We start from the raw sequence: 11732 nt of genomic DNA on the forward strand, positions 1-11732 counted from the left end.
ATCAGGAATGTTCTTGAGGAACTATCATTGGAATACAATGATTAACAGATACACATTATATTTTAATTTCTAAAGAATTGCTTCTCTGATAAGATGCAGACCCAGGACTAGAAACCAATACCAACTCCTCACCTTATCCTTTACAGTCTGTATCTAGAATACCTTTCTAAACTCTTTACATTCACCTCCTTTCCACACCTAGTACGTTCTTTTCTAGCCAAGACAGCCTTCTTTGCTGTGCCCCCGGGCTGGGATTCTCTCTCCTGCCTCTGCCTAGCTGGGCCCCTGCCTGGGATGATCCTCCCTCTCCACCTTTGTCTCTTTCAAGACTTACCTTCCAGATGCCTCTGGGAAGCCTGCTCCTTCCTGGTTGTAGTTCCTTTTGTCCCAAATTATCTTGTTCTTCCTTCTCTGAGCTTGTATATTTTTCTCTCTCATAACCTTCTTCACCTCATTGAGTAGGGCTCCTTTAAAGGCATTTTCAGTGTCTAGGATTTAGTGCATTATTCTATACTTAATAAATATAAAATGCTTATAAATAAATAATGAATATGTAGTTATAATCAATACTTAATGAATATAGTTTAATTCCTAAAAGACTCTGTCTTACATTTTAGCTGAAATTGCTCTGCTATTTGGGTTATTTCAGAAAAAAAACCACTTTGCTTCAGTTAGTAAGGATTAGGTTGGAAGTATGAAAGGCTTGGATGCAGTTAATGGGGAAATGGAATGTCCTGCCATGTAGGGGTTTGCAGCTTTGGGTGTTTTGGTTTTGATTTTGGTTTTTTTTAGTCTCTCCTGAAGGTTAGTTTGTTGTTGTTTTTTTAAATCCCCAGGTATCAGTTGCAGTAGATGATTCCTTGAAGGAAAATAAAAGCAAGTCGGAAGAAGTCAAGTCTGTACACTTTGAGTCAAGTACTTCAGAGTCCTCAGTGTTGTCAAGTAGTAGCCCAGAGAATACTCTGGTGAAGCAGGAGCCTGGTGGAGTCACCACAGCTCTATGTGGCCCCTCTTTGGATATGGTTGACGGTGTTCCTTCTCAAAAAACCTCTGCTACCCAGACAAAGCCCGAAGTTGAGCAGCCTGCCACAGTAGTTGGCCGATTCTCTGTTTCAAAAACTGAAGACAAGGTCACCCCTGTGGTGGAAGGAGAGCCACCTGTAGTACGCCCTTTACTGGATTCTGAACAGGCCGTTCCTTCTGCTGTAGCACCAAAGAAAGAAATGCCTGAATTGTCAGAGCCAAGCCATCTTAATGGGCCATCTTGTGACTTAGAAGCTGCCTTCCTCAGTAGGAATATGGAGGATGGTTCAGGTAGCCCACATTCTACTCACCATTTGGGCTCAAAAGGCAGCCTTCCCATTCAGAGCCTTAGCCAGAGCCTTAGCAATTCATTCAACTCTTCTTACATGAGCAGTGACAATGAGTCAGACATTGAAGATGAGGACTTGAAGTCAGAACTACGTAGGCTACGAGAAAAGTAAGACCATTTTCTTTCCTTATGAGAGATAATAGAATTAAAGACTTAGAATTGGGAAGGACTTTAGACATAATCTAATCTCAGTTTAGAAACTCCAGAGGGGTTTGGTGGCTTGTCAGGGTCATGGCACTACAAGGTAGCAGATAGAAATCCAAGATAGCAAATTATCAAATCAAGATATCAAATTCATAGCCCTTTCTGCAATACCAAAAGTGTAGTGGAGGCAGTCTCTTTTCTATCAAAAGATTTATACATACAAGAGAGAAAAACATTATAAAAGACATTAAATATTTAAAGTACAGAAAATTGTCTGAAGATATTTCATTAAATTCTACTTTATTCTATGCCACTTCTGTTCACAAATATGCTTTTTTGAGACTATGAATACTGTTACTTTGAGCCTTTATTATATATATTTGTTTTAGCTACCACTAGCCTGTCTTAAATAAACTTATTTAAGCAGTTGTTGTGTAGGCGGGCACTATGCTGAGTGTTTTACAAATATCATCCTCACAATCACCGTGGGACATATTTTACAATTGGGAAAAGTGAGGTAGTCAGAATAAATGTTATGACTTATTCAGTGTTATAATATTGGTAAATATTTGAGGCCAGATTTGAATTTGGTTCTTTCTGACTCCATGCCTAGACTTTAAGATAGCAGAGTGCTTTAAACTATTTCATGTGATCTTTACAACACTCTTGGAGAGAGATTCTATTGTTATTTTTCAGTTAAGGAAATTTGAAGCAGGTAAAGGCTTGGGATCATATGAGGCAAGATTTGAATTCAGATCTTCCTGACTCCTACTCTGATGCTTTATTAAACGCTAAAATTACCTTGTATTAGGTGAATGTCTGTAGTGAGGGCTATTTAGGTAGTAATTGGCCTCTGCCTTCTTTGGCCTTGGGAATCAGGAAAAACAGTACTTCCCCTAGTCTTGCTGAAAACAAAGAATTTTAAATTGGGATAGGAAGAGATGGGGAAGAAAAATTAGAATTTTTATTATAGTCGAAATGATTTGGTTTTAGGAAAAAGGTAAGTTTTGACAGCAGATTAGTTATTTGCATTCAGAATAAATATAAGGACCTGTATTCACAAATATTAATGAAATTACCATTTATTGTCAAATTGAAGTTGTCATATAGTAGTAAGTTTGGTGTTGAATATGTTTTTAAGTCTAGTCTTTTACTCTTAGGCACCTTAAAGAGATCCAGGACCTACAGAGTCGCCAGAAACATGAAATTGAGTCTTTATATACCAAATTGGGCAAAGTTCCCCCTGCAGTCATCATTCCCCCAGCTGCTCCACTCTCAGGGAGAAGACGACGACCCACTAAAAGCAAAGGCAGCAAATCTAGCCGTAGTAGTTCTTTAGGAAATAAGAGCCCCCAACTTTCAGGTAAAAATATGTCTTTTTCCTCTTTTTCCTTTTGTTTCCTGTTAGTTTTCTGTTTTCCCTTTTTTCCCCCCTCAGTTTAGAAGCTGCTGAGTTGTAGAAATGGATCTGTCATTTCAATATTTTTCTTATTTTCAGAGGCTGATTTTCTAGAACTAACTTTTACATTTTATTCTCAGCTCCCTCTTCCCTGCCTTTGGATGTGGTCTTGGTGATGGCCCTTTTAGCAAAATTCATACTGAAACCACTTTATAGTCTCCAATTAAAAGTCTACTTGACAGCAATTCTCAGCTTTGCCATCAACTGAAGTGTTACTCATGTTTACCCACTGGGAATTAAAAAAGAAAAAAGCTTTTCTTTTCATTGAATAAATGTTGAGCAAAAACTCCCATATGATTACATGAACTAGAAATTTGATTGAAGAAGATTTGGGTAGGTATATAAGTTACATAACTGTCTAATTTGGGACTTGATCTCATTTGAAATGATTTACTGATGATATTCAAAGGAAACAATTAAAAGCATGTCTTGAAAATGGACTTATAATATAACATATATTAAAATACCATACATAAATAATGAATATATATATATATATATATATATATATAAAAATCGTAAAACAATGTATACCAGTAGCCATTTGGTAGCATGACTTTTCTGCTGAGTACTTTTTGCTTTATATGGAGTATGATGATTGTTTTCTCTGGGAATGGCAATTGGTAAACAATGTTCATAATGATTCCTTGTAATGAAAGCTTTTCTTAGTTAAATATCCAAAAGGATTCTCTAGTTTTTAGAGGTAAAAAGTAAAGTTTCTTTTCTAACTTTTTATAGACTTTCTCCCTTAGAGGTCTGCCCCTTAGGTCTGGTGTGTTTAAGTGTTGAAAACTGTTAGGATTGTTTTAACACATTTCCTCAACATCACAGGGTTAGCTCACCATATTACTGCTAGAAAAATGCCATCAGTTAATCTTACCTGCCTTCCAAGTGAAAAAAGCTCATACTTGACAAACTTGTTTAATAGGAGATCTGAGTATCCAGGGATGAGAAAAGGAGTTTACTTGCAGGATACTGGATCCAGCACTTGTGTGACATCTGCCAAGAAATTGGGTGCCTGCCAAGACATTCTCTGCATTCAGTGGCTACCTCTCCCTTCCCCTTTTTCCCCCCTCCATTTTGCCCCACACAGTTTTTATATCTGACTCAACATATGCCTGCCTTCATAAGAAAACTAGACAGAACCTGCTTTGGGAAGTCTTTCAGTATCTTAATAGGGAAAAGCAGAGTCTTCTTTCCAAAACCTTGTTCAGAGTCAGGATTATCAGTTAGAAAATTGCACATTTCCTTTGTCCTGCAGCTGCCCTTTCTTACTTGACTTAAGACATGTAAGGTAATGTGGGCAATCTGAAGGCAAAGCCTTCTTAGACACAGTTTTATAATGGAAATCTTCTGACTTAATGTCAGTGTTGTAGGGAATACAGAGATTACTTCTTACTTTACCCCTAGCTTCTCTTCCAGGCAATAAAGCTTTTGTTTCTTTTTTTATAAGCATCTATCATCTCTATTTCTCCCTGATACCCCATCTCCCAGTCAAAACACCAGATTTCTTGTTTTTGTTTTCTGCCTCTCAGTTTAGTATTTCATGCATTCCATTCTCATTTGTCTTTTTGTAGTTTACCCACTCAATGTCTATGCAGTGCAATGGGAAGACTGAACTATTAAACTTCCCCTTGTTTCCTGATGTGGCTCTGTCTTTTCACAGGCAACCTGTCTGCTCAGAGTGCAGCTTCAGTCTTGCACCCCCAGCAGACGCTCCATCCTCCTGGCAGCATCCCAGAGACTGGGCAGAATCAGCTGTTACAGCCTCTTAAACCATCTCCCTCCAGTGAGAACCTCTATTCAGCTTTTACCAGTGATGGTGCCATTTCAGTACCAAGCCTTTCTGCTCCAGGCCAAGGTAAGAAATCAGATGGTAACCACCATCTTCTGACAGCACTAAGGTGGAGGAATTGCCGTAGCCTTGGTGATGATCAAATGTTCCAGAAGACTTTCAGGGTCACAGCTTGGACTAAGGAACCTGAAAGCAAAAGAGCAGCTGATCAATAAACAGTCTTTGTACAACCTGCTCATGAGTCTTAGCTTTAGGACAATTTGAGGTGAAGAAAAGATGATGATGTAGACTTATTACAGAGAGATCAGACAGCATGTATTAGGTTTGTTGCTACCCTCTAGTCAAAGAGCCTCTCCAAGGAAGGCCATCTAGTGACCAACATGAAAATTCACATGTCTGAGATCTTTGTGAGGAGGTATCATTGCAAGCGAGAGATTGGGGGCCAAAACTTAACCCTTGAAGACATGTCAAAAAGAAGACTGGGAAAGTAGTCAACCCCAAAATGTAATAGTCACTACTATGGAATAAAACAGTTTCCTGGAAGATGATGCATAGCCTGGTCAGGGAAGCTTTTCTTTTCTTTTTTTTTTTTTTTTTCTCTGCTGGAGTAGGGGAAGCAGGCTAGAGGATCTGTTCAATATTTGAACGGTCTAATAAGTTCTGTTTTGTCCATAGTCCAGTTTGCCACTGATTTTGATTTACTAGTCAAAACATTTCCATCAAAAGTGTCTACACTAATAATAGGAATGAGAGATATGGAACTAAGTTGTGAGATGTCTAAGGAGAAAGAAAGGGAAAAAAGATAGATAACAGACTTGCTTCCAGAGAACTCGGAAGCAAGGATCACCATGCCCTTTCTTCTCTAAGAACATTTTCAGGAGAATTAAAAGAAACCTTTGAACTGAGTACCAAATTTCATCAAGGTGAATGTACTCTATTCTGAAGGAGCAAAATAAACTAGCTTTATTATAACCAGTGAAGTGAAGAGCTTTGGACTTTTAACAGTTGAAGGGAATGGAATTCCTGATTCCTATTCTATCTAGGTGCCCTTCTCCTGAAGCTTGTTCTTCTTTGTGCCATCTTAGTACATTTCACCACTCCAACCTCAAGTTTCTAACATCTTGTAGTTGTGTTCTGTGTTTCTCTTCCTTTCTCTGTTCTTCCCTCTTTTCCCCTACCTTCTCACAGGCTGTGCGAAGTTTAACTGTGCATCTGAGCGGGTGACGTTCAAACCTGGTGGCAGGAGGACCCGATTTCTGAGTACGCCCTGCTTGGCTCTTTGTGTGTAACACCTTTACTCCTTCCTTGTTTTTGTTTTTCTGCTGCTTGGATTTGATATTTCATGCAGCCCATTCTCATTCGTCTCTTTGTGTCCCATGTACTCAGTGGCTTGGCTGAACTATTATTACTATTACACTCAGAAGTTTGGGTCCATTAATAGATGTTCCTTTGAACTTGGAGATAAACTTAAGTGGATGCTGAAGGATTTCTTCATATTAAATTTAGCTAGTATATAGAGGGCAATTCCAGCAGAACACATAGGCTGTCTTGAGGTAATGATTCAACCAACTTAAGGTTCCTTGACCTTGGCATGAAAGGTGCCAGAAAGATAGAAAAATTGTAGTAGTACATATGCACGTAATTAGGTTAAATCTGTTATAGGAACATGATGCAGTTTTCCCTGTTTATTCTGTCTTGTCTTTCATAGCATATTGACTCACAATAAGCCTTAATTTCAATTGAGATTAAATAACTCTAGTGTACTGAATAGTATATAGAGAGCTTCCCAAAAAAAAACAAACAAAAAAAAACCTCCTTTGCATGGCTCCTGGATTCTGCTTAATTTTTCCATAGTCTTCCAGGTAACTGCATTACTTTTCACCCCAAATTCAGTAATTCACAGATTTTCTAAATGTAATTCTCCCTTTTCTAAGGGAAACCGATATATACATATTATAGCTCCTTTAGTAAAAGTGTTTGATTAGTTGGAAACTGACCTCCCCACAAAGAAAAGGTGGTCTTCTTCACTCATGATGGCACATATAGTATAATAATTACTCTATAATATGCTTTTTGATCTTTTCTGGCTATTCCTTATAAGTAAACTTGAGATAAAGCTTAAGAAAAGGTCTTGCCTCTCAAGACCTCAAACTTCTGATGTGGTTATTGAGGTATTCTAGATGCATGTGCTAAGGCTGCTAACATAATGCTTCTGAGTGTGCTTCAAAGGCTGACAGGCGCTCCTGGATGGAAATAGTATTTGCCCCTCCGTTCTCTGTAATGACAGGGTATGTAAGGGAAGTGCTTTGACTCACCTTCATGCATCCCATTTAACTTCATTGCCCTGCATCTCCTAGCCTGTCTCTTCTACCCCCTACCCTTCTTTTCCCTTTACTTTAGCAATAGAATGATAGCTCTATTAGGGAATTCTCTGGACTCCTCCTACAACATGATGGTGAAGTCAATTATTTGACTACAGGAACAGAATATTTTAACAGTACTTTGATTTAGGGTCTCAGAGTAGTAATTTCACTGGATAAGTTGATATTAATGTAGTGCTTTAAAGTTTGCAAAGCACTTTTTACATGTTTTAATTTGATCCTTACAAAAATCTGTGAAGATTAGGTCTACAGGGATTATTTGTAGTTATTTGTAGATTTTTTTCTAGCTCCAAGTCAAGCTCTTTTACATAACATTTCCTATCCAACTAGACTAGGAGGCAGCCAGTACCCACATGATTTATGTTACTATGCATAAATAGAGAAGCGTACCATACCCATAACTAAAGTTGGGTTAGTTTGGAGAGAAATTTGGGAAAAACTCACTTGTCCTAATATGTCATAAAATTCCAGGGAGGGTCCATTTTTGTTTTGGGTCATTTAAATACATTCCATTCTTAGCACTTCCCTTGGAAGATAAAGGAGTGGGCCTAAATCAATCAAAGATGCATTATTGTGCATGAGATAACGCCTCTTAAGTAGGTCCCATGAGGCAAGAAAGCTAAGGTTACAGGAAAAGTGGGAATTAGCTAGGTAGTGCATGGGATCTTTGCATCTTTTTTGTCCTCCAGGAATAGTTTATTGAAAGCACGGCTTGGCTTGATACATATTTTGCTGGTTTCACTAGAATTCTCTCACCTTAATCCTAAGGATTGCAATAGAGAGTGAAGGTGGGAGGAAGCAAGTTAAAAGTGAATAATGAAACTGGGATAGTAAGGCTGCTATGAAAGGCTTTGCCAATTCCTGAATGCTAATACTTTTAATGGCCTACATTTTAAGTACTCAGCAGGAGAAACAGAGTGGAACTGGATCAGTGGCGAAAACTCTCTGCTTTGGGTATTTGAACCTTAAGCAATGAGACTTTTGATAGATTCCTCTCTTTCAGTAGCGCCCAATGGTGCATCTTCTCTTTAACCAAGAATCCCAAGTCTATCAGACTTCACTTGAAAGAAGCCTTTCTGGGATGGGTAATTAAGAGATTAAATTGATTTGGAACAGTCAGCAATAGTTTTCAGTCTTGATTTCCAGATGCTACAGTTTTGTAACCCTTTTTGCTAAGGGTTTGCTCCCTTACCCCTCTGGATATCAGAGATCAGTGGATCCTACTGCCCCTTCTCTACTCCTGGTTTCTCTTGCTGGGCCTTGTAATGCTATTTGCAGATACTAAATATTATGCACTGATGTTTCTTTAACACATTGCTCTTTCTTTGTGCTTCAGGGAAGATGGTGAAAAAAGTCTGTCCTTGCAACCAGCTCTGTAGTAATTATCTCTTTTCTGTTACTTTTGGCCTTTGATTGTAATGCTAAATATTATCCATTAATTTTTCAAATCCTGCAAAGTCTTAACTCCCTGAATCTGACTTCAATCTTGCATCTGTTTGTCTCTTTGTTTCTTTTATGCCTAAGTACTAGCAGGTAATTTAATCTTTGAAACTGAAACGTACCTCAAGTCTAGATGTCAAGACTTGCCAATCCCAAGGCAAATCATGGATTGGTAATTGCTAGAGAATTATGCAGAAAGATGAGATGTATCTGATTGATGTTTGGGAAACATATCTTCCTCATTAGGAATGTAGAATATTCACCCTATAAGGGTTTGACTTCAGTGAATAAGATTATATGTGGATTGAGTTATTTATTCCACTGCTAGTTCTGCTTAGGTTTAATGATCAGGAATGGACAGGTTAGGAGATTTTAATTAGAATCACAGGAGAGATTATGGTTATTAGGATTTGGAAAGGGGGGAAGTTTAATGAGATTAAGAGCACTCTACTCTACTCTCTCCCCCCCCCCCCCCCCAAGAATTAAACTGAGGCATAGAGGGAGGAAATACCATAAATCTGAAAATTTTACCTATCTCCAACAACAAATTGGCTGGAACCAACTTTCAGTGGGAGGCAGGGGAGAGATTTACATGGCCTAGAGTGAACCTTTATTAATCACCAAGTAGTCAGAATTAGCACTTTATGTGACTACTGGTTTTTAGCAGCCAGATCAAAGGGAATTACTGTGTGCCTGTTACTTCTCCATGTCACAGACCAGTATTATAGATCTCAACATAGAGTTAAAAAAAAAAAAAAAAAAAAAAAGCTTTAACCAGCTGCATAAGAAGATCATCTGTTACCAAGGAATTGTAGCCACCAGAATTAAGAGGTATCACACCCTAGCATGTGTAAATAAGGAATTTTAAAAAGTGAATTAAGACTCTTCTATCTGTATTGAGCTTCCTTTTAAGATTTTTACCTTTCATAGTTCCCTTACCTCTAACTGAACTTTATTTTGTGTTGTGCTTGCCTTATTTACTCACCAGGGCTTCTCCAAATATTTTCCCTTTAAATATGTCAACCCTCATGCATGTGACCTCTTGAAATTCCATATTACCATGGCCACTCATCTTCACTGCATGTGATTCCTACTCTAGCCCTATCTTACATTTGCCCTTCCAGAAAAAGTTCCCTGAAACCCCACTCTTTTCTGTTTAGGTTCCCTGCACTTCTAAGAAAATAGCACCCTTTCTTTCACATGATTCATTCAGTAGGTCACATATATTCTTCACTGTGGCAAAGAGCCTTGTATTATGCTCCTTAAGCATTAAGAAGCATGATGCCTTCCTCAGAAGCTTCACTAAAGGTCAGCTTTGATCCTTTCTCTGAAATGCTTGTGGATCTTATTCTCTGCATCAGTCTTAGACTTGGCTCAAGGCCAGTCTCTGATTTCAAGGATAGCTCCAGATGGTGGCTTTTAGCATCTATTTCCATGTAGCACGAAGGTCGCATGCACTTCTCAATGCCTATGAAAGGAAGCAAAGGGCAGAAGACTGATCTCTAACAGTTGGGTATCTTGACATCCTGGTGGCTTAGAATCACATCCCTGTACTTTACATAGCTTTTTATTTATCCTGCAGTTGCAAATGTGAGAGCTGGTAAGAGTGAATATGAGAGTGACTCTTCTTTCCCTTTTCCCTAATACTTGCCTCTTCGAATAATCTTCAGTGTGCCCTCCAGCAGAGCCGAAATCAGGCAGGACACAGACTCCTTCTTTCTCATCAATCATACAAATAAAATTACCTTCTCCATAGCCTCAAAGCTTTCCCGCCCCTTGTGCACCTCTGCCCCAAGCTGAATGTTCCTGCTGCTTCTTTGTTGAAGTGCTTGCTGCTCTGGTTTGGGAAAGGAGTAGAAGGCCTTTGACAACTTCAGAATAGAGCTTCTTCATGAGCTAAAGGATCCAAGCCCACCATAGTTTCAAACCCCGACTTGGCTCATTACCCAGTTGAGACAAATGAAAGTTCAGTCTCTCCCAACAGTGATGTCTTTATACATCCGTATTTATGGGTCCAGGTAAAAAGTTGTATTTGAAAAAATAAACCACTACTTAAAATTAAATCTCTTAGTCCATCTCTGGGATGCTCCTATGAGGCCAATGTGGAAGAATTGTGGCAGTATCTAAGTGGGATTGTAGATGTCCTGTCCTTTCCAAGACCAAGTCTTTCTCTCCTTCTTCCTCCTTCAACTTTGCCCTTGATGTGAATGCATTAAAGTCCTCTCCTGCTTTCCCCCCCCTCTTCAAGGTGATTGGAAACCAGAGCAGCTGGCCCCACAGACGGCACCATTCCTCTCCCTCTTTCACAGCATGGGGGCCAGGAACAGACCAGTATTCAGTGGCCTTGATTACCCTGGGGTGATATGAAAAACAAATACCTGTTCTATTTGCCTGTTGTGCCCTCAATGCTCTGAGGCCTGGCCTAGGCAAACACCCTCATCCTGAATCACTCCAGGCACTTTGATAGCTCCTGAGGAAAATTCTTCCTCTAATCCTGTTTAGCTAAGGCATATGGCTTAAATAAAACCCAGGAATCTTAATCACTTGCCTTTCTTTCTTGCATGGCTTCCTAATTCATCCTTCCTCCATGCCCTCCATTTTCATCATTGTGATCTTTGATTGTCTCCTGAAATTGAAACCTAAATAAGTATTTGTAAAGCCTGCATTTTTTCCCTTCTATCTCTAGGGACCAGCAGTACGAATACAGTGGGAGGAGCAGTCAATAGCCAAGCCCCACAGGCCCAGCCACCCAGCAGAAAGGGCACATTTACAGATGATCTACACAAGTTGGTAGACAACTGGGCCCGAGATGCCATGAATCTCTCAGGCAGGAGAGGAAGCAAGGGACACATGAACTATGAGGTGAGACTTTCTCTTTTCCTTCTTAACACAATCTCAGACATTGAGAGACACTACTTACAAAATACCCAAATTGTTACTGAATAGCAATGGTCCCCACATGTTTTCTAACAGGGTTTTTTTGTTTTTTGGGTTTTTTTTTACCATCAGCTTAATCTCGCCACTGTTGTTTTTGTTGTTAAGGACTCTCTCCCTACCTCCCCTCCAAAATAGCTCCAATTTCTTTTCCTTGGTATATCAAATTTTTTTTACGTTAGTCTGATCTAACTTTTCTACGAGTGG

At 39.1% G+C, this 11732-nt stretch overlaps 1 protein-coding gene across 12 annotated transcripts in view; it reads left to right on the top strand.

Moving 5' to 3' along the window:
* WNK1 (WNK lysine deficient protein kinase 1) overlaps positions 1-11732 on the top strand; it is a 140690-nt gene that overhangs the window by 125773 nt on the left and 3185 nt on the right. For all 12 annotated transcript variants that reach the window (XM_074269349.1, XM_074269337.1, XM_074269338.1 and 9 more), the window contains 4 exons: positions 837-1480; positions 2677-2879; positions 4642-4836; positions 11278-11453. In XM_074269349.1, coding sequence (XP_074125450.1) covers positions 837-1480; positions 2677-2879; positions 4642-4836; positions 11278-11453 — 1218 coding nt within the window. The remainder of the gene's footprint in view (positions 1-836; positions 1481-2676; positions 2880-4641; positions 4837-11277; positions 11454-11732) is intronic.

The sequence above is a fragment of the Sminthopsis crassicaudata genome, chromosome 5, assembly GCF_048593235.1.
Source record: "Sminthopsis crassicaudata isolate SCR6 chromosome 5, ASM4859323v1, whole genome shotgun sequence".
NCBI lineage: Eukaryota > Metazoa > Chordata > Mammalia > Dasyuromorphia > Dasyuridae > Sminthopsis > Sminthopsis crassicaudata.